The 26,450-nt window shown below is 35.9% G+C and overlaps 2 protein-coding genes across 3 annotated transcripts; both read right to left on the bottom strand.

Annotated features, from left to right (window-relative positions):
• Positions 1-241: 241 nt before the first annotated feature.
• On the bottom strand, positions 242-11,061 carry LOC131158038 (protein DETOXIFICATION 19-like). 2 transcript variants are annotated; one of them, XM_058112594.1, is made up of 7 exons: positions 10,666-11,061; positions 2,386-2,930; positions 1,934-2,020; positions 1,779-1,835; positions 1,437-1,675; positions 1,200-1,318; positions 242-1,105 (listed from the first exon to the last, which is right to left on the bottom strand). In XM_058112594.1, exons 1-7 carry the CDS (start codon positions 10,984-10,986, stop codon positions 974-976), a joined length of 1,500 nt encoding a protein of 499 aa, XP_057968577.1. In that variant the 5' UTR covers positions 10,987-11,061; the 3' UTR covers positions 242-973. The 2 variants fall into 2 exon arrangements, with proteins under 2 accessions (XP_057968577.1, XP_057968585.1); XM_058112602.1 differs by having other exon boundaries at positions 2,671-2,930.
• A 7,253-nt stretch (positions 11,062-18,314) lies between these two features.
• On the bottom strand, positions 18,315-25,635 carry LOC131158030 (protein DETOXIFICATION 19-like). Its single transcript, XM_058112583.1, has 7 exons — positions 25,090-25,635; positions 19,960-20,504; positions 19,499-19,585; positions 19,351-19,407; positions 18,999-19,237; positions 18,755-18,873; positions 18,315-18,660 (listed from the first exon to the last, which is right to left on the bottom strand). The coding sequence occupies exons 1-7, from the start codon at positions 25,396-25,398 to the stop codon at positions 18,529-18,531; spliced, it is 1,488 nt and encodes a 495-aa protein (XP_057968566.1). The 5' UTR covers positions 25,399-25,635; the 3' UTR covers positions 18,315-18,528.
• Positions 25,636-26,450: the final 815 nt, after the last annotated feature.

The following is a 26,450-nucleotide window of genomic DNA, read 5'->3' as shown; positions in this document are numbered from 1 at the left end:
AAAGTTATTGTTTTGTTTTGATATTCAAACTTCACCTATCCTCCCTCTAATATGACTTAGAATGTCAATAGAAAACATTCAAATGAGTAGAGCTTCTTCTTAAAGAATACAACTTAGGAGAGACAAGACTTAAAACAAACTCGTCAATTGGCATTCATTTTCCATCATTTTATGTCAAACATGATATATCTACTATGCATGAGCATATTATAGAAGCCACTCTTACGTCCATCTCTTCTCAATCATGACTCGACATCTTCGACTTCTGTTTTTACAAGTAAGGTTTTGTGTTTTCCAAGTTCTACCAAGATATGATGGATCTTTGGCTTCTATAGTTCGACATTTCAATTGCCATCAAATTTCTGCAACTCAAAACTGATTACTTTCAACCTTTCCATCAATCTTTTCCTTCCAAACAATGAGAAAAACTGTGACTAGTAGCAACAGATGCATAGGTTTAATAAGCTAGAGACAACCAGCTATTAGACATCACACCAGAGGCCCAGAATTTGTTCATTTCTAGTCCGCATGCGAAGACCCAGAAAATTTGCGAGCAATGTAAGACGAGAAAGGCAAAACACCTAACAAAACACACCTTTTTTTTTTTTTTTAAAACGAAAATTCCAAATTTACTAATAGTCCTCACTTATGGTGGAAGAAAACTGTAGATACAAAGCTCAAGGGTATGTTTCAGTCGGCCACTATATTGTGTAGTTGTTTCCTAGCCTTGGAGAAAATGTCAACCCAAGAGGCAAGGGATCAATGATCTTTGCATCATTTTTTCTGATGAAAAAGAAGTTTCTGCGATTAGCTAGAATAGAAAGATTCAATTTGATGAAGACCAACGAGGAAAAAGCTTTTTGTTAGTAGGCGACTACCATATCTCTCATCTCAGGACATAATGCATATGTTTCTTCACAGAACTTGTCTTTTGTCCTGGCATTTTCGTAGTGATCTATTTATCAACATGAACTTAAACTGAAATTGGAATTTCCTTGTCATTGTTTACAGATAGCCCCACCTTAGTCCATCTGGTGCGCAGTGTAATCAACAGTAGGGTCCCAGCTTGGCAAGATAGGCCGCAGATTAAGCCAATCCACAGACCCTGCACCAACATGAAGCACAAAAGATAAAGGGGATGTTCGTATGCGTGTAGGTATGTACGTAAACAAACCAACCTAGGTTACTGTTTATATTACCTTAGCATATAATTTCAACTTAAATGCAAGAACGCATGCAATTGGCATGCCAATGAAATAGAAGGCTGCCAAATTAGTATAGGCAGCCAAGTGCTGCCAACCACATCCTCTGGCCACTCCTACAGTTGTCAAATTGTTAATAAAATTGTCAGCCAAGAGAGAAAAAGGAAAAAAAAGAACTAAGACTAAGACCCATAAAAAATGTAAACAGAACCACTATCATTATATGATTCTAACCTGATAATACACCTTGAACAGAATCAAATATTATAGAGACTGCAAGAAAAGGTGTCATTGAAGCGTAAGACTTAATTATAACCGCAGTATCACTGAAGAAGCCAGCCCATATATTATGACCAAAGACAAGGGCCAATACAACTGCAAGAGCAAGAAGGAAGGATAGCTTGAGAGTCACAGCCATAGCAGTCTTAGCTCGGTCTGGATGGCCAGCTCCCAATTCATTGGAAACCCTCGTGCTGTTTAAGTCAGTATTCTTCTCTTTATATTTTGAACAATATGGAGAGAAAAAAAAACAGAGGAACTAGAAGTGATACAATGCTAGTGAAAGAAGCAACTAACCTAGCAGCGGCACTGAGACCATAAGTAATCATGTATGCGATTGCTTCCGTACTCACACTGAAGATGAACCACCACCAAGGAAAAAACAAAAGAATGTTGACCACCAAACATAAATTTAGAATAGCTAAAACCAAATCCGAAGGAGTGAAACTCACCACATTGCAATCAAGGAAGTAGTATTTTCAGAGTTTGGCATCAATCCAGCTAGTATCACCAGAACCTCAAAAGCCCAGTACTCCAGACTGAAAAACATGAACCAAAATGGTAAAAGAGTAAAATTAATTCAGGCATGCAATTATTAATAGTACAACTCTACAAGTTAGCCATTTAAGGTTCATTGCAAGATTGGCTCAACAAATCATGTTCAAAAGCACCCCCCCTTTTTTGGGTCTAAGACTATAATGCTGATTTTCTTAAATGTGATTGAGACTGCAATTTCTTCTTTGATTTACAGCTGTACCAGAGTGAGGCGGCCAGATAGAATTTTTTTATTTAAATATTAGTAATAGCTGAAAGAGGGAATGCTGGTGATAGCTGAAAGAAGCTACATGTGAATTCGTGGTTTTAAAAAACAAACTAGGTAAGAAACGATGTAAACTTCACTCACCACACCATTGCTGCAGAGGGCACGGCTAGTTTCAAGTTCCTAAAAACATAATGAAGTGAACCCAATGAAAATCCTTTCCAGGTATGCTCAAATTTCTTGGCACAAAGAACATACGTGGCCAACATGAGGAATGATATCCACAATGAAATTGAGGCTGCTAATGGAGCTCCCTCATAACCGAGAGTTGTCCAATGAACCAATGCATATGCAACGCCCAAATGCACAATCAATGGGAGCATTGAGCACACAACGAGAGGAATAACCACAGATTGCGTTTGAAGAAACCTCAAGATGTTATTGAGGAAGCCATATGCAAATAATCCTGGTATAAGATACTTCATGAAGAGAGCAGCTGTTTTTGAGATGTGGCGATCTTGATGCAGTAAGATCAGTACAGGTTCTGAAAAGTACCATAAGATTGATATAATGATGGAGAAAAAGAACGATATGATGCAAGATGCCTGCAGATGAATTCCCAGCATCCCATATAACTGTGCGCCAAATCCTTGCCCACAAAGAGTCTCTAGTGCCCCACTTAGGCCAACCTAAAAGGAGGGGGGAAAATCGGAAGGATATTATGAAAAAAGAGGAGCATTAATTAGGTTTAGCAAGCCCGTAAGTGAAAATAAATATAATTGAGTACCTTTTGAAAAATTTGAGATCACTTGGGATGTGAGGGCAATTAAGTGCAAAATTATACAAAACAATATGTAGTGAAATCTTGCATAAATCCCCCTAAAAAAATGTGTATGCGCAACAGGGCTATGTGGGGGAGAGCAGAGCCCATCGGCTTGAAATTAAAATCACTACCATAAAATGTAGATGCAGTGTTGACGGCTTAAGGTGCAAAATGTAGAAGATAATAAGCCATAGCTTTATTACAGTATATGAGTTGTTGTGAAATAATGCCTCTCAAACAATGTATAGCAGAATATGTATATTGTATAAAGGATCAAACACACACTCGCAACAATCTAAATGATGAAAAATAGAATACTTCCACAACCATAACAATATAAAGAAAGTAAAAATAAGAGCAACGATACTAGGAATTACGTGATTCAGCAAAACTTACATCCATGAGAGCAATAAGGAAAGATTTCACTATGAAGAGCAAAGTACACAATACAATGGTATTACAATGATCTTCTCTCCATCTCTCTCCCTTCAACCACTTGCAATATACTCAGAATAGTATATTTAACAACCCCTCGGAGTCTTCCCTCCGAATTCCCAACTGTCGCAATGTTTACATTCAAAATTTGAAATTTTCCTCACAGCCCCGATAGCACTCGTCGACGAGAAGGGTCCACTTGCCAACTAGTGAGACCCTCGTCGACGAGTCATTGAAAAACTGAGATTTGTTGCTTTCGGTATCTCCATTCTCTGAGATTTTCTTACTCTCGGTATCTCCTCTTTGAGGGGTGAGGCACACTCGTCAATGAATCCCTGCTGCAGAGCACCGTAACTTCAACCATATGCCTTTTTTCCTTTGTTTATGAATTCCACCAAGTATAAGAGCCACACACAAATACAACAATCTCCACCTTGGCGATTATACGTCCCTTAAAAGAACCTGAAAAGCATATCTGATTACTCCACCTTGACCTTAGAACCCTGATACAGTTGTAGATGCATCACTCGAAGACTTTACCCTAAACTTCCACCAAGACCTTTTCACAACAGAAAACAAAAACACTGCTGCAAGCCTTATATCACCAAAGCCCCCTGCATAATCTTCAACAAAATTGACAACTAACAGTTCACTCAGTTTCCTGCTAAAACACCCCATTGCACAATCATGGGAGTACCTTTGACATATCTTGGAGCGGACATCACAACCTGTCCTTGGGTACCGTACGGTAGACAATTCATATTGATTTTCCACAGAACCCACTTGAAACAGCAAACAAAGTCTCCCTGCGGTTCCATCCATAAAACCACCATGAAATAACACCAATGTCCCTGTAGTCTTGTCCACAAAATCATCCTGAGATAACACTAATCTCCGGGCAATTCTGTCTATGCGAATCAGCAAAAGAAGACCCATCTTGGCCGTACCCAACACATTTATGTCAAAAAAATTTTAATAGCGTTCTCAACTGATTAGCCTCAGTTAAAGCCTTTCCAGCCAATAACACGTCATTCACACACAACAGATACATCACTCAACTGCATACTATCACCCTCTTCCACACTGGAAGTCTCACCAACTCACACACTTGGTACATATGCAATACATCCGTTTTCTCTAACACTTATCTTTCTATTTTTCTCCTTGCCATGTATTGCAACTTGAAAAATAGTAGAAACCTTACTGCTGGTAGTAATGAATACATAAAACTCCAAAATGTCAAATTTATACCTGAGTGGTGGTCTGATAATGCACATGTTCTGCTAGTCTCCCGAGCTAAAACTCCCTGCAATATGAACTATGTCATCTCTGCCATGAGTCTGTTGCTCCACCTGCATCACATGCCCATTCATACCGTGATACTATTGACCTGAGATAGAACTTCCCGCATTTCTGCCTTGAGTCCTTAACTCCACCAGAATAACATGATTGTTGTTACAATTGTTTTATGGCATTTGTTTCTCTTCCTTTACCTGAGAATGCTGCTCCATGACTTTATCAACAAAAGTCATGTCCTTGATCACCCCTTTGTTTGCGCCAGGATCACCTAACTTGAACCCACCTTTCTTATAGCCCAGAAAAGTGTACTGTTTGAACTTAAAATCAAGTCTAGATCTTCATCACTAGAATAGTGCACCAGTGGGCATCCACTCACAACCGAGTAGTTTATCGCAAAACCTGCACACAATTCACCTGCAACTTTCCCATCTAACGATACCTTTGGCAATCAGTCACACGAGAAATGCGAAATACTCATTGACTTCACCAAGAAGTACCTTCCAAGCCCTGCATATGATCTTCCCTGTTCACAACACTCCTTTAACAAAACCAACGTACTCAGCCCCAATGTTTGACTTGAGAATCTCTCTCTCGGTCTAGTTTTCCATCTCAGCCACTGCATGAAGTACACCAAGACCCTTCGTGATAAACCCATGAAATACATATGTCTATCTCCTGATGCTATCATCATCGGTTCCCAAACATCTGAATACATGTAGTCACCCATATGCTTTAACCGCATATGCCACAAAATATCTTATTCAGATTCAACAGTTGCACCTCCACTTGCAACCGTAACATCCTGCAGTGCATAGATATTTCCCGCTTACTTTTTTTCTTTCCTTTCATCACCATCGAGTTGCCTTCACACACTTTCATTTCTCTACTTTCAGACTTGTAACAATATCCATTATAGTTTAAAGTACCCAATGAAATAACATTTTTTCCTTAGACCCGGTTCATGCTTTACATCACATATGGTTCTTACAACACCATCATACATTTTAATTTTGACATTTCCAATAACAAATATTTTGCATGAAATATCATTTTCCATCAAAATACAACCAGCATAAACTGACCTGTAGGTATCAAACCATTTTCTAGGATAAAAACATCTGGTATCTAAGATGCAAGAATCACTCATGAGACACTCTGAACCCGTAGAAACACATAGCATATCTCCATCACTACATTTTGAATCTTCCTTCACTACACTTGCAGATTTTGACGAACCCTTAGATATATATCGGCATTCCAGGTTTTGCCAAACTAATGCCGGAGAATCCTCATCCATGATGTGATACTACACGTCATTAGCCAAACAAATTCGAATGATTGCTCCTAATTCATTCCAAGTCGCTGTAACCATGCTATCCGACTAAACTCTGTACAAAAATTTCAACATACTTTGTTGCACCAAGAGATCCTTCAATGCAGAGGTCATTACAACTTCGCTCTGATACCAATTGTTGTGAAATAATGCCTCTCAAACAATGTACAGTGGAATATGTATGTTATATAAAGGATCAAACATACACTTGCAACAATCTAAATGGTGAAAAAAAAAAAAAATACTTCCACGACCATAGCAATATAAAGAAAGTCAAGATAAGAGCAACGACACTAGGAATTATGTGATTCGGTAAAGCCTACGTCCACGGGAGTAATAAGGAAAGATTTCACTATGAAGATCAAAGTACACAATACAATGGTATTACAATGATCTTCTCTCCATCTCTCTCCCTTCAACCACTTGCAATATACTCAGAATAGTATATTTAACAACCCCTCGGAGGCTTCCTTCCGAATCCCCAACTATTACAACGTTTACATTCAAAATTTGAAATTTTCCTCGCAGCCCCGAGAGCACTCATCGACGAGAAGGGTCCACTCGTCGACTAGTGAGGCCCACTCGTCGATGAGTCACTGAAAAATTGAGATTCGCTGCTCTCGGTATCTCAATTCTTTGAGATTTTCCTGCTTTTGGTATCTCCTTGTCGACGAGTTAGACACACTCGTCGACGAGTCCCTACTGCAGAGCACCAATAACTTCAACCATATGCATTTCTTCCTTTGTTTATAAATTTCACCAAGTATAAGAGTCACACACAAATACAACATGAGTCCTAAATATAGTGCAGTTCAAAAACCTAGAAAATTAAAATAAAACAAATTTGCGGCTAAAAGCCTCACATAAAACGAAAGTTCTCCTTAGAAGTCACTTCCAACATGAAACCCATCATCGCTAATCAAGGAAAATGCTTGATAAAAGATCACCAAAACACTAGTTCTCTAACTAAATCCTAGCATATATATGCTAAATATATGACTCACTAATATTTCTTTCAAGTAATAGTTATATATCTAAGTGGAGGCAACACAACGTGACCCCACCCCACCCCACCCCACCCCACCCACCGACTAAGTCTCCAATCTTCCATTTGCATTGTTAATAATATGAAGTGGCAAGCCCGACAGAGACAGATTATCATTCCTATCAATATCTCCAACTCCAACTGCAGTACTTTCCATTCCAACACTCCTATTCCTATTCCTATTCTCGAGGAACCAATTCGAGGTCCCAAACACGACTTAGGTAGTTTTCTTGCTTTCGACTGCTTGGTTCTTTTCATTTTTATCATTCTCTTTTATGTGGGAGCTAAAATTCCCTCACATTAATGAATACTGAATGTTGGAGATTTGACACATAATAGTGGACAATTTTGGTCCCATTTGTTTGACAGGAAAAGGAGAGTAGGATATGTTTAGTTATCCTACCCTTCATCTCATATTTGGTTGCCTTATATGTGCAAAAGATAATATGTCATGTACATACAACTTATGCATGTCTACAATAACAACAACAAAATCAAGTCTTACGTTTCACTAGATGGAGCTGGTTATATAAATACTTTATCGCAAATTTATGCGATCATGGACTAGGAGAGTAGGATATGATCTGTTATCCTACCCTTCATCTCATATTTTGTTGCCTTATATGCGCAAAAGATAATATATCATGTACATACAACTTATGCATGTCTACAACAACAACAAAACCAAGAATTAAGTCTCACTAGATGGAGCTGGCTATATAAATACTTTTCCATAAATTTATGCGATCATGGATCATTTCTTTTGATAAATTCAGCGCTATTAAATCTTTACTCACTATCTCATTTCAAATTATTTTAGGTATACCCCTACCCCTTCTACTCTCCCCCACAGTAACTAATTCACTCTTCCTCACTGGCGCACTATGTGGCCTACATTGCAAGTGTCTAAAGCATTTGAGTCGTCCCTTTCTTATTTTATCTTCTATAGGAGCTACACCTAACTTACCAAGAATATGTTCATTCCTTAATTTATCTTTCAGTGTTATACCATTTATCCATCTAAGTAATATTATCATCTACCTTTTAGATATTCTGTTTCTTCATTGCCCAACATTAAGATCCATATAACATAACTGGTCTCATAACTGTTCTATATGACCTCCCTTTTAATTTTAAGGGTACTCTACGATCACAAAGCACACTCAAAGTATTTCTCTATTTTACCCAACCTGCTTTAACTCTATACATTACATCAACTTTTATTTCTCCTTTACCTTGAATAATAGATCCAATGTATCGAAATTTACAAGTGTTATTCACTTCTTCACCATCAAGTTTAATTTTGTCTCCAATACTCCTTCTACTATTACTGAAATTACATTTCATATATTTTGTCTTATTTCTACTTACCCTAAAGCCTTTAGATTCCAAGGCTTCTCTCCATAATTCTAACTTAGCCACTACTCTATATTCCTAGTTTCATCAATCAATACAATATCATCTACAAACAATATATACCATGAAACCTCATTTTGAAGTTGGTCTATCACTAAAACAAAAAGATAAAGGCTCAAAGAAAATCCTTGGTGTACACCTATGGCGATTGAAAATTCTTTAGTTTCTCCATTTATAGTCCTTACACTAATCATTACTCCATCGTACATATCCTTAATGACATTAGTATGTCTAATATATGCATTTTTTTTTTTTTAAACTCACAATAAAACTTCCTTAGGTACCCTATCATATGCTTTCTCTAAGTCAATAAATACCATATGTAAGTCCCTCTTCTTTTTCTTAAATTTTTCCATTAATTTTTTTAAAAGATATATAACTTCTGTGGTAGATCTCCTAGTCATAAAACCTAATTGATTTTCTAAGATCTTCATTTCTAGCCTTAATCTTTGTTCAACCACCATTTTCCACAGTTTCATTGTATAACTCATAAGATTAATTCCACGATAATTATTAAAATTTAGAATATCTCCTTTATTTTTGTATATGGGCATTAAAATGTTTTTCCTCCATTCATTTGATATTTTCTTAATTTTTATAATTGTATTAAATAAATTAGTTAACCATATAATTCCATTATCACCTAAACTTAACTTTGTTAACTCTAATTTTATGAATAAATCTCAAATTTTTAGTCTTTTCCTCATTTGTAAATTCTAAGTTGAAGTTTTCTATTTGATTTTCATTAAATAGCTTACTAAAGTAACTTTGCAATCTATCTTTTATGCCTTCATCCTTAATTAAGTAACTTTGCAATCTATCTTTTATGCCTTCATCCTTAATTAAAACAATATCATCATCACTTTTTGTACATTTTACATTTCCTAAATCCTTACTCCTCCTTTCTCTAACTTTAACAAATTTAAATAAAACTCTTTTCCCTTATTTTGTATCCAATATATCATACAAACTATTAAATTATCTGTATTTAATTTCATTAACAATATTTTTTGCATCTTTTCTCGTCTTTTTATACTTTTTAAAGTTATCCATATTTCTACATTTTTGTCACGTTTAATACCAAATTCTCTTTGTTTTTATAACTTTTTGAACATCTTTATCTTACCACCAACTTTCTTTACCATTCGAGGAAAATCTTACCCTTAATTCACCTAAAATCTCTTTTACTATCTTTTAATAGAGTTTGCTAATATACTCCAAAAAGTATTTGTATCTATCCCGTCCTATATAGTCTAATGCTCATCTTTAATCATTTTATCTTTAAATTTTATTATATTTTCTCCTTTTAAATTCCACCACCTAGTTCACTTACTCCAATTTCTTTTATCCTTGTTCTTCTATTTTTAATAAATATATCTACCACTGAAACTCTATATTGTGTAGTTAGGCTTTCCCTTACAATCCTTATATGATAAACGATCTACCTTCTTAATTAAAAAAAATATATTTGACTTTTATTTTATTAACTTTTAAAGGTTATTAAGTATTCTTCTCTCTTCTTAAAGCAATTATTCATTCTAATAAAATCACATGACATTTCCAAGTCTAAGATCATCTTTCCGACCCATTTTTGTCTTTATATCCACAACAAACAAAAATAAAATTTCTCATTGCTTCCTCGAAAAATATGAGGAAGACAAGTAAAAAAGACGCATGAATTATAAACTCAATTTAAATCATCAATTGAATTGCTACCTTTAGGGCCTGATATACATACATGAGCACCTACTTCACTCAAAAAACTTCCATCAATTTCAGACCCATGTATATAAATCACTCATTCTCTATTCAATGTTAGGACAAGCAGCAATTCAAATAAGTAAAATTTTCAACAGTTTTTTTTATTTCCTTCTGTTCGACCAAACAATGAGAGAAAAAGGAAAATATAATTTCTTTTCTTTTTATCTCTTGGCATATTTTCTTTCCCAGTTTTTTATTTCTTACCAAACACATCATCACGTTAGTGTTTCGAAAGGAAAAAACTGTTCACAAAGGTTTATCAGAGAGAGAGAGAGGGGGGGGGGGGGGAGAGAGAGAGAGAGAGAGGATGACCATTAAAGCAAAGCCGGTGACGGTAGCCCAAGAGTTGGCGAGGGTGGCGCCGGCGAGTTGAAGGTTGCCAAGGTGGCCGGCGAACATGACGGAGACAAGGAGAATGGCGTAATAGGAAACATTGGTAAGGATCATGGGCAACGAGAACAGCACCTGCCGCTTCGCCTCCACAAGAACTTTCTTCCAGTAGTTCTTCCAACTCCCGTCTTTTGAGTTTGATTCTCCTCCATTGCCGCCGCCGCCGCCGCCGCCATCCTCTACCAGTATCAGGGGCTGTGCAGTAGCTACAGTACCCTCTGAAACAGCAGCCTCTGTAATCATCTCAAGCTAGTGCCCACTACCCGCTACGGTCTGTACTCTCTTCTGCCTCACTCCTCGTCCCCTTTCGTACAGATTATGAAAGAGATTAATTGCTTGTATTTAAACAGGGGAGAGGGGTTTTTATACCTGGCTCTGTTTTGCAGCAGAGGAGAATTTGGATTTGCTTTGCTCGGCTTTCAACATCACGGCCCCACCGGCCACCCCCACTGCTATTAGATTTAGGCTTTTGCCTTTTTGGGTCTTTGGCACCCACCATGGCGTGGGGAAGAAGACACAGCGAACGGCTACATTTTCATGTATTTTTTAAACTTTATTTTTGGTCACTAATGGATGAACTTTGGACTTTGTGTCTTTTGAGTGTGATATTTGATGTTTTTTTATTTAGATTATTTGTGTTTTCGTGTTTGTTGTCAATTTTAGTTTTTTTTTTTTCATAAAAATGGAAAAATTAGATTTCATATATTTCAAATGATTGATTTTATTTTCATTTTTAAAAGTTTTAATAATGATATTAGTCCATTTAAAATAACAATTTACTTCTTTAAAATTTGTTGTTTGTACAATGTTATAACTAAATCTTACAATGTATGATTATGCACAAAATTGATAGAAAAATATTTATTGCTAAAGTTAATATATAATGGAAGAATAATAAAAATTTACCTAATAAAATTCAATCATCTCCCTTATTTCTCTCTCCTTTTATGATTTTTATGACTTTTGTGACTGTAATTTCAAATGACAGTCACTTTTTTTTTTTTTTTAATTATCATTTTCCTAAATCAAAACTATTACTTTTACTTCTTCTTAGAGGATCTATTTCTACATAACATATTTGTTTTTCAACTTTGCCCATGTGGAGGAAAACCTTAATTAATTACTAATTTTTTTTTGTTACAATAAAAGTTCTAAAACTCAAAACCATAATTCCTACTGATATTTATTGAGGTTTCAAAAATTTTAGGAACCTCTCCTCAGACTTCAAGAATTTCAGGAACCTTCCTAAGGTTTGACAAAAAGACACAAGTTTTCTTTTGTATTTTATAAAAAAATAAGTTTTTTTAATGGAGATCTATGTCTTTTTGGCGAACTTTTTGGCAAACTTCAAGGAAGATCTGTGGTATTTTTGAAACCTTAAGCAAAATCTTTGTTTTTTTTTTTTTTTTTTTTTGTCAAATTTGAAAATAAGTGTCTTTTACCCAAGCTAAAACTATAGAGATCAAAAACTCAAAAGCCCATTTTGACCACCTGATCAGCTTCCATCTCTACTTGCAGACCTCATTCCTAAGATACCTACTGATGATAACAGTGATGTTTCTATTGAAACATTGTCCTCCTCAGATCAAGAGATTACTGATCTCACCAATATGTTGATGACATCTCCTACTGATCCCAGATCATCCAAAACACAAGAATTTCATGAAGAATCCGACACTACAGTCCCCATTGTGAAGGAACCTATTGAGGCTACTTCAATAGCTCATCATTCTGTTCCTCAACATTCTAGCAAGGGTTCTTGGTTCTCTTTTGAAGGATTACCTCCAATTAAATGGAGAGGCCGAATTTGTGAATTTGGTGCATTGATTGATTTCTAGCTTTCCAAGCCTACGAATACTTTAGAAACAATTCTTATTGAATTCACATCCAGATTTACTGGAATATTAAGGGACTGGTTTCAAAGTCTTAGTGAATATATATAGATAACATTCATTATATCACAAACTCCCTCCTATGCTTTGGGAACTTTTTATCGAGAATTTATTGGAGACCCAGATACTTATGCTAATGAGGTTAGACAAGAGTATTTTGAAATGAGATGTTGCTCCATGAAAAGAAAAGATCTTAATTTTCATTATCAAAGAATGTCCAGGCGATATTATTTTCTTGGTGGGTTTAATGATGAAAATCTCAGGCAAGTTTATATTAATTATTTACCAAAAGACATTCAGCCAGATTTACAAAGAAAGATTGCATCTCTCTCACGACCACTCAAAGGACCACATCTCCAATACAGTCCTTCCACACGGACATTCAGAGGGAGAACTTGGGTCCTTCAACCAATGTTTTACTATAGGAGGTCTTCAGGGACCGTACAACCTTTCTGATGTGCATGATCCTCCTTAGAGGTAAGCACAGAGCATACTCAGTGCCATGTCATGAACATCAAAGGTACCCATTACAGTTTTGTTAAACCTGAAGTTAGTCTTGCACCAACACTATGACTCGGCAGGTTACAGGTATCCACTATAAAGTCATCCCTCATAATATCATGAAAGATATTACAAGCTCTTAGAAGTGAGGTTAGAAGCTTGTCAGACAAATAGTCCTTGGGAAAGAGAGAACTTAGAAGGTCATGGAAAAGAACACACAAAGGGGTTATTCATTTCTCAATCCGTTCTGCCTTACAAACGGGAAGGCAGTCCCTTATATAGAGATTTCAGGGAGAAGCACAAACACAACATTTTCTCTTGACTTGACATAAAGCAACAGTGGACAAAGACTTAAAGTAGATGGAGACATAATACTAAAGTGGGTGAAGACTTTTTGGCAACGATTGACGATTGACACGACAAAAGGTGACAGCACATGGGCGGTTGCATTTGTGCGGAAGTGACCCACCACCTTTAATCATGCAACAACTTTTGACTTTAAAAACCATACATTACACGCAAACATAAAAGCGGCCCACCGTTGTGGACTTTGGTGACAATAATACATAATGTATATGTGATGTGACGGTGAAAGGTTGAGGTTGATGTAATCCTTATCCGTGATTTCTCCATGGATTAGATGGTGGTAAGTTGGTGGATCAAACGGATAGTCATCAGTCTCCATTGGATCCCGTGAGTCCTGTAGAACATCTTCGTAGGACGGTGGCTTAGGAGCTGGAATAACATCAAGGATGGCATAAAAGATTTTAGAACAGAACTTGAAATCATTCATCTCATAGAGATATTTGAGCAATGGTAGCTTGTAGTTTGGCCACGAACTGGGGAAATCATAGAGGGTATCCCACTCATAAGACTGGTTTTGGGACCAAAGGAGATTCCTGTTGGAGTTGTAGAAATATGGCCTATGCAGGATAAAGATACTGTGGATGAAGGATGCAAGCTGTGGGTCGAGCTTCCAAACGTTGTGGTTTCCCATAAGAGTGGTCAACTTCTTTCTCCAGGTGAGAAGAGGGTCGAATCATTGTAGGAAAGTCCAAAGCAGGGAATCATGATTGGCTGGATCATGGAGGTGTGCGTAGACTTCTTGAAGTGGTATGAATACGACATGTACCTGCAAAACAGAAATATACCATATATACCATATATCATTAGTATCAAAAGATGATGATTTGATGATGTAAGGATTCAAGAAGGGATAAGATGGAAAGGTGAGGTGATGTCCAATCTTATATAAGATCGTATGTGGGTCAAGGAAAAGGATATCAGCTGGGCTGTGTTCATAGTCTCTGAAGGGAATTCAAACGAGAAGGTCATTTAAGTGGAGTCTCCAAGGTGAAGGATATCTGTGGAGAAAGAAGAAGCCATAAGGATCAAAGGGATGGCCTAGTATCTTGAGATCAGAAGAATAGTTTTCCGAGGGGGAGAAAGCATATCAGTAAGAACATTGTGATTTCCTTTTATATGCTTCACAGAGAAGTCATATCTGGAAAACCAATCTTTCAGTCTGAGAATTTGTGGATCAGGAAGAATCTTGTTCTGGAATTCAAGCATTTTGGGAAAGGATGAATTATCTATTTCAATTGTAAAAATGCTTTGATCTGACATAAAAGTCAAATTTCTGAATTCCATTTTTCACCGCAATAATCTCTTTAAAGACAGTGTGATAATGTTTCTGGAAATCTTTGAATTCTCCGCTAGCGTGTCCACAATAGGATCTCTTATTATCCTTTTCTTCAAGCAGTAAAGCACCCCAATAATGGTCACTAGCGTCTAACTGGAGGATAAGATTTCTTATGGATGGAATAGTCAGAGGCAGTGGATCCTTTGCAGCTTTTTAAGATGTCTAACAGTCTATGTCTGGTTAGGGCCCCATGGGGGCGGCTTTTTTTCAAAAGCCATGACAAGGCACTGGTGAATTGACTTGCATGCGGGATAAAGTCTCTGACGTAATTAATGATATCGAGAAATTGTTGTATTTCTTTGATAGAGAGATTATCATCAAGAAATTGTAATAATTGTTCAGCAAGATGAGGACCTAGGAAGATGGTCCTATGGGATAATAAAGAATGACATTCTTCTCTTGCGAGCTTAAGATCTAATGGGGACATTCCCAAATGGGAGGCTTTTGTTGGACTAACATCTTCATTTAGCTTGAAAGGAATGTGAATGAAAAAGTCTGGGTTTTTCCAGAGTGGATGATCAAGGACGAACTGGTCATGGCTTTCAGCACATAGTTTCAACAATTGTTTTTGAATGGTTTGGAAATCAGATGAGGAATAGGAAATAGAATATATTTTGTTTATCGAGGTAAAAGCTTTGAATTCTCTTTTGCACCGAATTCCTGTGGGAAGAATTCTCAGGGATTTAGAAAGACAATAAACATCTCATCCTAATAAAACATATTTTTGAGGAAGTGGGCTGCCAATAATATGAGTCCAAATGATGCAATTAGGAAGGAGTTTAATCCCAATTTTCCTTTTGGAAATCAAAGTGGTAGTAAAAATATGATCATTTGCAACTCTAAAGAATTGAGTATGGCAAGACCAACAATTCATAGGTAGGACTTTTGGATTAATCATGGTCTTATGGGATCCCATATCAATGTATGCAACAGCAGGTATGAGTTTACCATATTTTTCATGGAGGAGCTAGATTTGAACATGAAGACTTATTTGAGAATCTTCAGAAGAGAGAATAGATTAGACATGGAATGTTTCATCTGAATGATAGTCATCTCTCTTTACTTTCTAATTTGCATGAAAAAGTGTTTCCCCCCTTTTGAATGTTTTCTTTTCCTCTGAATTTTCTACCACTTTCCTATAATTCAAATAGGCTCATTGAGTTAACTTAACCTAAGTTAGAATTGATTATGGGCTTGAGTTAAGATTCAACTGGGCTAAGCCCAAGTTAGTTTTGTGGACTTGAGTAACTGGGTTAAGAATATTGGGCTGACAAAAAACTAGGCTAAGTTTAATAGGCCATAGGCCTTGATTATGATTGGGCCTAATTAGCCATGATTGGGATTGAGCCTAATGGGTTGTGATTTGGCTTTGGGTCCTGGTTTCTAGTGTTGGTCTTAACTAGATAATTGGGCCAGACCTAGTTCAGCTTGGATATTGGACTGGCTATCATGGGTAATTGGTCTGTGGACCCATGTCCAAATTGGACCTGGGTCTTGAACTTACTCGTTAGATCCAACTAATGGGTCATGGGTTATGGGTCAACAAGTCGAACCTAGTCCAAAGGGTTGGACCCAATTCAATGGGTCAGGTCAACGGGTCAGAATAACATGCTAATTTCATATCAAAATCTTTGCATTCCAATTCATTGAATTTGTAAAATTAATCACAAAAATGAAAATGTAATAAACTTTAGTCTTTAACTCCTTCAGTCTTCTTGCCAACCCTCAATTCTTCTCTGGCTTTTGCTTGAATTTCCTTTAGCAGCTTCCTAAATTCCTCTTTTCTACAATTCAAACCTTCGATTCCTTCAACTTTGCAATTGCCCCTGACCTCTTGAATTTCTTCAGCAGTTTTTTGAATTCCTCTTCACATTATCTCCAATTTTCGAGCTCTATATCTCACTCTTGATTAGTACTCTCACAATTGCCTATACGATTTCTCTCTATGCCTATATGATTTCTCTCTACGCTTGTCTCTCTCCATGAATGTCCCCTTCTCACTTTCAAAAGCCTCTATTTATAGGTTTTAAATTCAACCAACTTTATGTTGATTTAATCAATCAACACTTAATTTCATCAATCACCACTAATTCTGATTTTTGCACATTTTTCACCCATGTTTAATTTCTTGATTTTTTTCTTTGTAGGTTTGAATTTTGGAACTTGAAGATGTTGGCCCACCTCTTTTTATTTTTTCCTTGTTCTGATTTTTTTTTTTTTATTTCCAATGTACAAATTTATTTCTTTGTATTTTTTTTTCACTTTATGAAATAAATTTTGTTATATAGGTCGTTAGATAAATTGGGATGTCTACAACTATTGTGAAATGTGGCTCACATACTGAATGGAAAACATACATGAAGAGAAAGTATGAAGGAAATCAAGCAACCGTTGATGGTTTGGAGCAATATTTCATTATGTCTTAAATCGTCGACGATTTGGCCCAAACCGTCGACGGTTTAACTTGGAATACCCAGCGCAAATTTCAATTTTTGAAAAGGAAACATTAATATGGTTGGGGTTTGGTGGGAAAACCTTTGAAACTCTATTTATATGTGTTACACCAAAGTAGTCCATATGTGTGTTTGATACACATGAGTGAATACCAACTTGATCCAAAAGTTTAAGCCTATTGGGATATGGACCCAACCATGTATATAAAACCCATCATCCACTCACTTTTTTCCAATATGAGACAAACTCAAAAGTGAAATTCTCAACAATCTCTAATTTACTTATGAGTTCCAACTGCTTCCCCTTGAACGGAAGCTCCCCCCACTTGTAAGTATCAACTGCTCCCCCTTGAATGGAAGTCATCTTTTCCCTCATGAGACTAATTCTCCAATAGTTTGCCCAAGTGAGCCTTACCACTACGTCTTACGTGTCTCGGATTATAATTCATGTGGGCCTTTACACCAATCCTACCTCTCACGTCTTGACCTTATTTAAATCCATCTTAGTTTTCGGTCACACACTCCCTCATTCAAAGTTATGAATTGTCGGTTAGCAACGAAGGAGTCCATAGGTGTGTTTGATACACATGTGTGAGCACCAACTTAACTCAAAAATTTAAGCCTATTAGATTTTAAATCCAACCATTTATATAAGCACCCATCATCCACTCATTTTTTTCCAATATGGGACAAACTCAAAAGTTGAATTCTCAACATTATGTCATATCAGATGTATTTGTAGAAGGTTGAGAGAATGGTTGTAAATTGTACATTATTCATGTCCTTTGAACAAGATAGTGAATTTTGTCATTTGCTTTCGTGGATGTAGGCATTGTCGAACCACATAATTCCTTGTATTATTAATGCTTTTATATACTTATTGTGGTTGTGGATTATTTTATATATTTATTATTGATTACCGCATTATATGTTTGATGCTACATACAAAAATATTTCACTGTGCAAATTCGTTTTTCACAACTATATTGTACAGTTGTTTTCTAGCCTCGAAGAAAATGTCAAGCCAAGAGGCAAGGGATCAATAATCTTTTCATGTGATGAAAAAGAAGTTTATGATGTTTGCTCGAATAGAAAGATTCAATTTGATGACAAAAGCTTTTCTTGTTACTAGGCGACTACCATATCTCTCATCTCAGGCTACAAAATGCATATGTTTCTTCTTAGAACCTGTCTTTTGTCCGGGCATTTTCGTTGTGATCTATTTATCAACATGAACTTAAACTGAAATTGGAATTTCCTTGTCATTGTTTACAGATAGCCCCACCTCAGCCCATCTGGTGCGCAGTGTAATAAACAGTAAGGTCCCAGATTGGCATGATAGACCACATATTAAGCCAATCCACAGACCCTGCACCAACATGAAGCAAAAAAGATAAAAAGGATGTTAGTATGCATGTAGGTATGTATCTAAACCAACCAACCTAAGTTACTGTTTATATTACCTTAGCATATAATTTCAACTTAAATGCAAGAACGCATGCAATCGGCATGCCAATGAAATAGAAGGTTGCCAAATTAGCATAGGCAGCCAAGTGCTGCCAACCACATCCTCTGGCCACTCCTACAGTTGTCAAATTGTTAATATAATTGTCAGCCAAGAGAAAAAAAAAAAAAAAGAAAAAAAAGAATAAGACTAAGACCCATAAAAAATGTAAACAGAACTACTCATCATTATATGATTCTAACCTGATAATACACCTTGAACAGAATCAAATATTATAGAGACTGCAAGAAAAGGTGTCATTGAAGCGAAAGACTTAATTATAACCGCGCTATCACTGAAGAAGCCAGCCCATATATTATGACCAAAGACAAGGGCCAATACAACTGCAAGAGCAAGAAGGAAGGATAGCTTGAGAGTCACAGCCATAGCATTCTTAGCTCGGTCTGGATGGCCAGCTCCCAATTCATTGGAAACCCTCGTGCTGTTTAAGTAAGCATTCCTTTCTTTATATTTTGAACAATATGGAGAGAAAAAAAAAAACAGAGGAACAGAAGTGGTACAATGCTAGTGAAAGAAGTAACTTTAGCAACTAACCTAGCAGCGGCACTCAGACCATAAGTAATCATGTATGCGATTGCTTCCGTACTCACGCTGAAGATGTAACCACCACCAGGGAAAAAATTTAGACCACCAAACATAAATTTAGAATAGCTAAAACCAAAGCCGAAGGAGTGGAACTCACCACATCGCAATCAAGGAAGTAGTATTTTCAGAGTTTGGCATCAATCCAGCTAGTATCACCAGAACCTCAAAAGCCCAGTACTCCAGACTGAAAAACATGAACCAAAATGGTAAAGCGTAAAATTGATTCGGGCATGCAATTATTAATAGTACAACTATACAAGTCAGCCATTTAAGGTTCATTGCAAGATTGGCTCGACAAATCATGTTCAAAAGCCCTCCTTGTCTTTTTTTTTTTTTTGGGGTCTAAGACTATAATGCTGATTTTCTTAAATGTGATTGAGAATGCAATTTCTTCTTTGATTTATAGCTGCACCAGAATGAGGCAGCCAGATAGAAATTTTATATTTAATATTAGTAATAGCTGAAAGAGGGAATACTGGTGATAGCTGAAAGAAGTTACATGTGATTTTGTGGTTTTAAATAACAAACTAGGTAAGAAATGATGTAAACTTCACTTACCACACCATTGCTGCAGAGGGCACGGCTAGTTTCAAGTTCATAAAAACATAATAAAGTGAACCCAATGAAAATCCTTTCCAGGTGTGCTCAAATTTCTTGGAACAAAGAACATATGTGGCCAACATGAGGAATGATATCCACAATGAAATTGAGGCTGCTAATGGAGCTCCCTCATAACCGAGAGGTGTCCAATGAACCAATGCATATGCAATGCCCAAATGGACGATCAATGGGAGCATTGAGCACACAACAAGAGGAATAACCACAGATTGCGTTTGAAGAAACCTCAAGATGTTATTGAGGAAGCCAAATGCAAATAATCCTGGTATAAGATACTTCATGAAGAGAGCAGCTGTTTTTGAGATGTGGCGATCTTGATGCAGTAAGATCAGTACAGGTTCTGAAAAATACCATAAGATTGATATAATGATGGAGAAAAAGAACGATATGATGCAAGATGCCTGCAGATGAATTCCCAGCATCCCATATAACTGTGCACCAAATCCTTGCCCACAAAGAGTCTCAAGTGCCCCACTTAGGCCAATCTAAAAGGAGGGGGAAAAAAATTAGAAGGATATTATGAAAAAGGAGGAGCATTAATTAGGTTTAGAAAGCCCATAAGTGAAAATATAGAAAATTGAGTACCTTTCGAAAAATTTGAGATCAACTTGGGACATGGGGACAATTAAGTGCAAAATTATACACAAGAATATATTGTAAAATCTTGCATGCAAATTTAAAAATCCCTCAAAAAAATGTGTGCGTGCAACAGGGCTGTGTGGGGAAGAGCAGTGCCCATCAGCTTCAAATTAAAACCACTACCATAAAATGTAGATGCAGTGTTGACTGCTTAAGGTGCAAAATGTAGAAGATAATAAGCCATAGCTTTTATTACAGTACATGAGTCCTAAATATAGTGCAGTGCAGAAACCTAGAAAATTAAAATAAAATAAATTTGCCCCTAAAAGCCTCACATAAAACGAAAGTTCTCCTTAGAAGTCACTTCCAACATGAAACCCATCATTGCTAATCAAGGAAAATGCTTGATAAGGGATCACCAAAACACTAATTCTCTAACTAAATCCTATGCATATATATGCTGAATATATGACTCATTAATATTTCTTTCAAGTACTAGTTATATATCTAAGTGAATCAGGGGAGGCAACACAATATTAGAAGTCTCAATCCAATCATTCTCATTCCCATCCTACCCAACCCAACCCAACCCACCGACTAAGTCTCCAATCTTCCATTTGCATTTTTAGTAACATGAAGTGGCAAGCCTGACAGAGACAGATTGTCATTCCTATCAATATCTCCAACTCCAACTGCAGTACTTTCCATTCCAGCACTCCTATTCCTATTCACGAGGAACCAATTTGAGGTCCCAAACACGACTTAGGTAGTTTTCTTCCTTTTGACTGCTTGGTTCTTTTCATTTTTATCATTCTCCTCTGGGTGGGAGCTAAAACTCCCTCACATTAATGAATACTGGATGCTGGAGATTAACACATAATTGTGGACAATTCTGGTCCCATTGTTTGGCAAGAAAAGAAGAGTAGGATATGATCTGTTATCCTACCCTTCATCTCATATTTGGTTTCCTTATATGTGCAAAAGATAATATATCATGTACATACACCTTATGCCATGTCTACAACAACAACAACAAAACCAAGCTTTAAGTCCCACTAGGTGGAGCTGGCTATATGAATTCCTTTCCGCCAATTTATGCAATTATAGACCATTTCTTTTCACAAATTCAGAGCTATTAAATCCTTATTATCTCATTCCAAGTATTTTAGATATACCCCTACCCCTTCTACTCTCCCCCACAGTAACTAATTCACTCTTCCTCACTGGCGCACTATGTGGCCTACATTGCAAGTGTCCAAACTATCTAAGTCGTCCCTCTCTTATCTTATCTTCTACAGGAGCTACACCTAACTTACGAAGAATATGTCCATTCTTTAAATTATCTTTCAGTATTATACCACTCATCCATCTAAGAATTATCATCTTAGAAACTTTTACCTTTTGGATATTCTGTTTCTTCGTCGCCCAACATTCAGATCCATATAGCATAATTGGTCTCATAGCCGTCCTATAAAACTTCCCTTTTAATTTTAAGGGTACTCTACGATCACAAAGCACACTCAAAGTACTTCTTTATTTTACCCAACCTGCTTTAACTTTATGCATTACATCATCTTCAAGTTCTCCTTCAGCTTGCATAAAAGATCCAAGGTATCGAAATCTACAAGTGTTATTTATTTTTTCATCATCAAACTTAACTTTGTCTCCAATATTCCTCCTACTTTTACTGAAATTACATTTCATATATTTTGGCTTATTTCTAGTTAGCATAAAGTCTCTAGATTCCAAAACTTCTCTCCATAATTCTAACTTAACCTCTACTATGTCCCTAATTTCATCAATCAATACAATATCATCTACAAACAACATATACTATGGAACCTCATTTTGAATGCTTTTGGTTAGTTAGTCTATCACTAAAACAAAAAGATAAGGACTCAAAGCATATCCTTAATGTACACCTATAGTGATTGAAAATTTTCTAGTTTCTCCATCTATAGTCCTTACAGTAATCATTATTCCATCGTACTTATCCTTAATGACATTAGTATACCTACTACATGCACCTTTTTTTTTTTTTCTTTTTTTTTCTAAAACCCACCATAGAACTTCCCCAGATACCTTATCATATGTTTTCTCTAAGTCAATAAATACCATATGCAAGTTCCTCTTTTTTTTCTTAAACTTTTCCATTAATCTTTTTAAAAGATATATAGTTTTTATGGTAGATCTCCAAAGCATAAAACCTAATTGATTTTTTGAGACTTTCGTTTCAAACCTTAATCTTTGTTCAACTATTATTTCCCACAGTTTCATTGTATAACTCATAAGTTTAATTCCACAATAGTTATTACAATTTTGAATATCTCATTTATTTTTGTACGTAGGAATTAAAGTATTTTTCCTCCATTCATCTGACATTTTCTTAGTTTTTATAATTGTGTTAAATAAATTAATTAACCATATAATTCCATTATCACCTAAGAATTTCGAACTTCAATTGAGATGTTATCCGGTCCTATAGCTTTTCTATTTTTCATTTTTTTTAGTGCAAACTTAACTTTGTTTACTCTAATATTACGAATAAATCTCAAATTTTTAATATTTTCCACATTTGTAAATTCTAAATTTAAGTCTTCTATTTGGTTTTCATTAAATAGCTTACGAAAATAACTTCGTCATCTATCTTTTATGTCTTCGTCCTTAACCAAGACAATATCATCCTCACTTTTTATACATTTTACATTTCCTAAATCCTTACTCCTCATTTCTCTAACTTTAACAAATTTAAATATATCTCTTTTCCCTTCTTTTGTATCTAATCTATCATACAAACCATTAAATTATCTATATTTAGCTTTACTAACGACCTTTTTTGCACCTTTTCTCGTCTTTTTTTTACTTTTCAAAGTTATCCATGTTTCTACATTTTTGCCACGTTTTATACCAAATTCTTTTTGTTTTTACAAAATTTTGAACATCTTATCCTACTACTAACTTTCTTTATTATTCAAGAATCTTACCCTTGATTCACCTAAAATCTCTTTTGCTATCTTTTTAATAGACTTAGCTTATTTATTTCAAAAAGTATTTGTATCTATTCCATCCTTTATAGTCTAATGCTCATCTTTGATCATTTTATCTTTAAATTTTATTATATTTTGTTTTTTTAAGTTCCACCACATAGTTCTCTTATACTGGTAAATTTTACCTTCTTTCTTCCATTTTTCAATACATATATCTAACACTAAGACTCTATTTTGTGTGGTTAGGCTTTCACCTAGGATAACTTTAGAATCCTAGAATTATAAACGATCTACTCTCTTAATTAAAAAAAAAAAAAAATCTAATTGACTTCTATTTTGTCCACTTTAAAAGGTTATTAAGTATTCTCTTCTCTTCTTAAAGCAAACATTTATTCTAATAAAATCATATGACATATCTAAGTCTAAGATCATCTCCCGAGACTCATTTTCATTTCTATATCCATATTTTCTATGTATCCTCTCATAACCTTTATTATCTCTTCCAACATGTCCATTCAAATCTCTTCCTATGAATATTTTATCAATCCCTGGTATCTCTTGTATAATACTATCCATATCTTCCCAAAATTATCTCTTAAGATTTTCTACTAAGCTTACTTGAGGAGCATAAGCACTAATAATATTTATTATCTCTTGACCTAATACCTTATGCCATGTCTATGGGATAAAATTATTCTATGAAAGATATAGAATAGGGTGTCCCAAGACTAAAAGGAAAGGACAAGCGTCAATTGAAACATAGCATAAACACGTTAACTTTTGTTTATTGAAGATAGACAGGTATTGGACAGCCTATGAAAACCAAGCATTTCATAAACCTTATCTGTAGAATAGTAGCACGGGACACTATGTCTTGCCATGTATGGTTCCTTCTCACCCTTCCATGCACCAAATACATGATAAAATAATTATATATATGCATTGAAATTTTTCACATGGCTATAAAATAAATGATCATTAAGGTGAGTGTGAGCTCCCACCCCCGCCCCCCTTCCCTTCCTGCTCAGTAGGTTAAAGGGCTAAGGAAGGAAAGAGAACAAACGAAAATAAAATTTCTCAATGCTTCCTCCAAAAATATGAGGAAGACAAGTAAAAAAGAGGCATAAACTATGAACTCAATTTAAATGATCAATTGAATTGCTTCCTTTAGGTTTGATATACATAGAGCACCTACTTCATTCAAAAAACTTCATCAATTTCAGACCCATCTATATAAATCACTCATTCTCTATTCAATCTTAGGACGAGCAGCAATTCACATAAGTAAAATTTTCGACAACTTTTTTCATTTCCTTCTGTTCCACCAAACAATGAGAGAAAAAGGAAAGTATAATTTTTTTTCCTTTTATCTCTTTGCATAGTTTCTTTCCCCGTTTTTTCTTTCTTACCAAACACATCATCACATTAGTGTTTCGAAAGAAAAACTGTTCACAAAGGTTTATCGGAGAGAGAGAGAGAGGGAGAGAGAGAGAGAGAGAATTACCATTAAAGCAAAGCCGGTAACGGTAGCCCAAGAGTTGGCGAGGGTGGCGCCGGCGAGCTGAAGGTTGCCAAGGTGGCCGGCGAACATGACGGAGACAAGGAGAATGGCGTAATAGGAAACATTGGTAAGGATCATGGGCAACGAGAACAGCACCTGCCGCTTCGCCTCCACAAGAACTTTCTTCCAGTAGTTCTTCCAACTCCCGTCTTTTGAGTATGATTCTCTTCCATTGCCGCTACCATCCTCTACCAGTATCAGGGGCTGTGCAGAAGAAGCAGTACCCTCTGAACCAGCAGCCTCTGTAATCATCTCAAGCTAGTGCCCACTACCCACTACGGTATGTACCCTCTTCTGCCTCACTACTGGTCCCCTTTTGTACTGATTATGAAAGAGATTAATTGCTTGTATTTAAACAAGGTAGAGGGATTTTTATACCTTGCTCTGTTTTGCAGCAGATGAGAACTTGGGTTTGCCTTGTTCGGCTTTCAACAACACGGCCCCACCGGCCACCCCCACTGCTTTTGGGTTTTACCCTTTGCTCATGCCTTTCTGGGTCTTTGGCATCTACCATGGCGTGGGGAAGAAGACACAAGGAATGGCTACATTTTCATGTATTTTTTAACTTTATTTTTGGTCAATAATGGGTGAACGTTGGACTGTTGCGTCTTCTGTGTGCGCTATTTGGTGTTTTTTTACTTGGATTTTTTTTTTTATAAAATGTTTGTTGTTAATTTTTAGTTTTTTTCATAAAAATTGAAAATTAGATTTTATGAATTTCACATGATTGATTTTATTTTCATTTTTCATTTTTAAAAGTTTTAATAATGATATTAGTCCATTTAAAATAATTATTTACATTTTAAAATTTGTTGTTTGTACTTTTTTTTTTTTTTCACTAAAAGAGGGCAGTACCTTCATTTATTTATTAATATACCCTCATTTTTTGCGGAAGAATACCGTGATTACAAGATAAAACAAAAGGGAGAGTACAGAAAAACCCTTCCAAGCCAACACTAGCAACCAACCAAATTAGGACAACAAAACTAAACATAACTAATAAAGAAGATAAAAACATAAATACAATCAAACTCAAAACAAAAATACACCAAACGAAACTCCATAGTTGAACTAACGACAAACGGAAATGCTACCCCACCTATCCATCTGAAGAATACCTTCCAGATAACGTGGTAGAAGATGTTATTTTTCGTAAATTACATTGTTTCCCATTTTTCCTTTTTTAACAAAAAAATCAGTCACACTATTGCCTTCCCTATATTGATGTATCATCATGACGTTCACTCCTTCTAGCTCCACCACGAGCTCCTCCCAAAATTTCCAAAGATACTTCAAAGTACATC

The sequence above is a fragment of the Malania oleifera genome, chromosome 1 (genome assembly GCF_029873635.1).
Source record: "Malania oleifera isolate guangnan ecotype guangnan chromosome 1, ASM2987363v1, whole genome shotgun sequence".
NCBI classification, from domain to species: Eukaryota; Viridiplantae; Streptophyta; class Magnoliopsida; order Santalales; family Ximeniaceae; genus Malania; species Malania oleifera.
The sequence above is the reverse complement of the archived record's forward strand: the minus strand, read 5'-3'. Positions and strand labels throughout refer to the sequence as shown.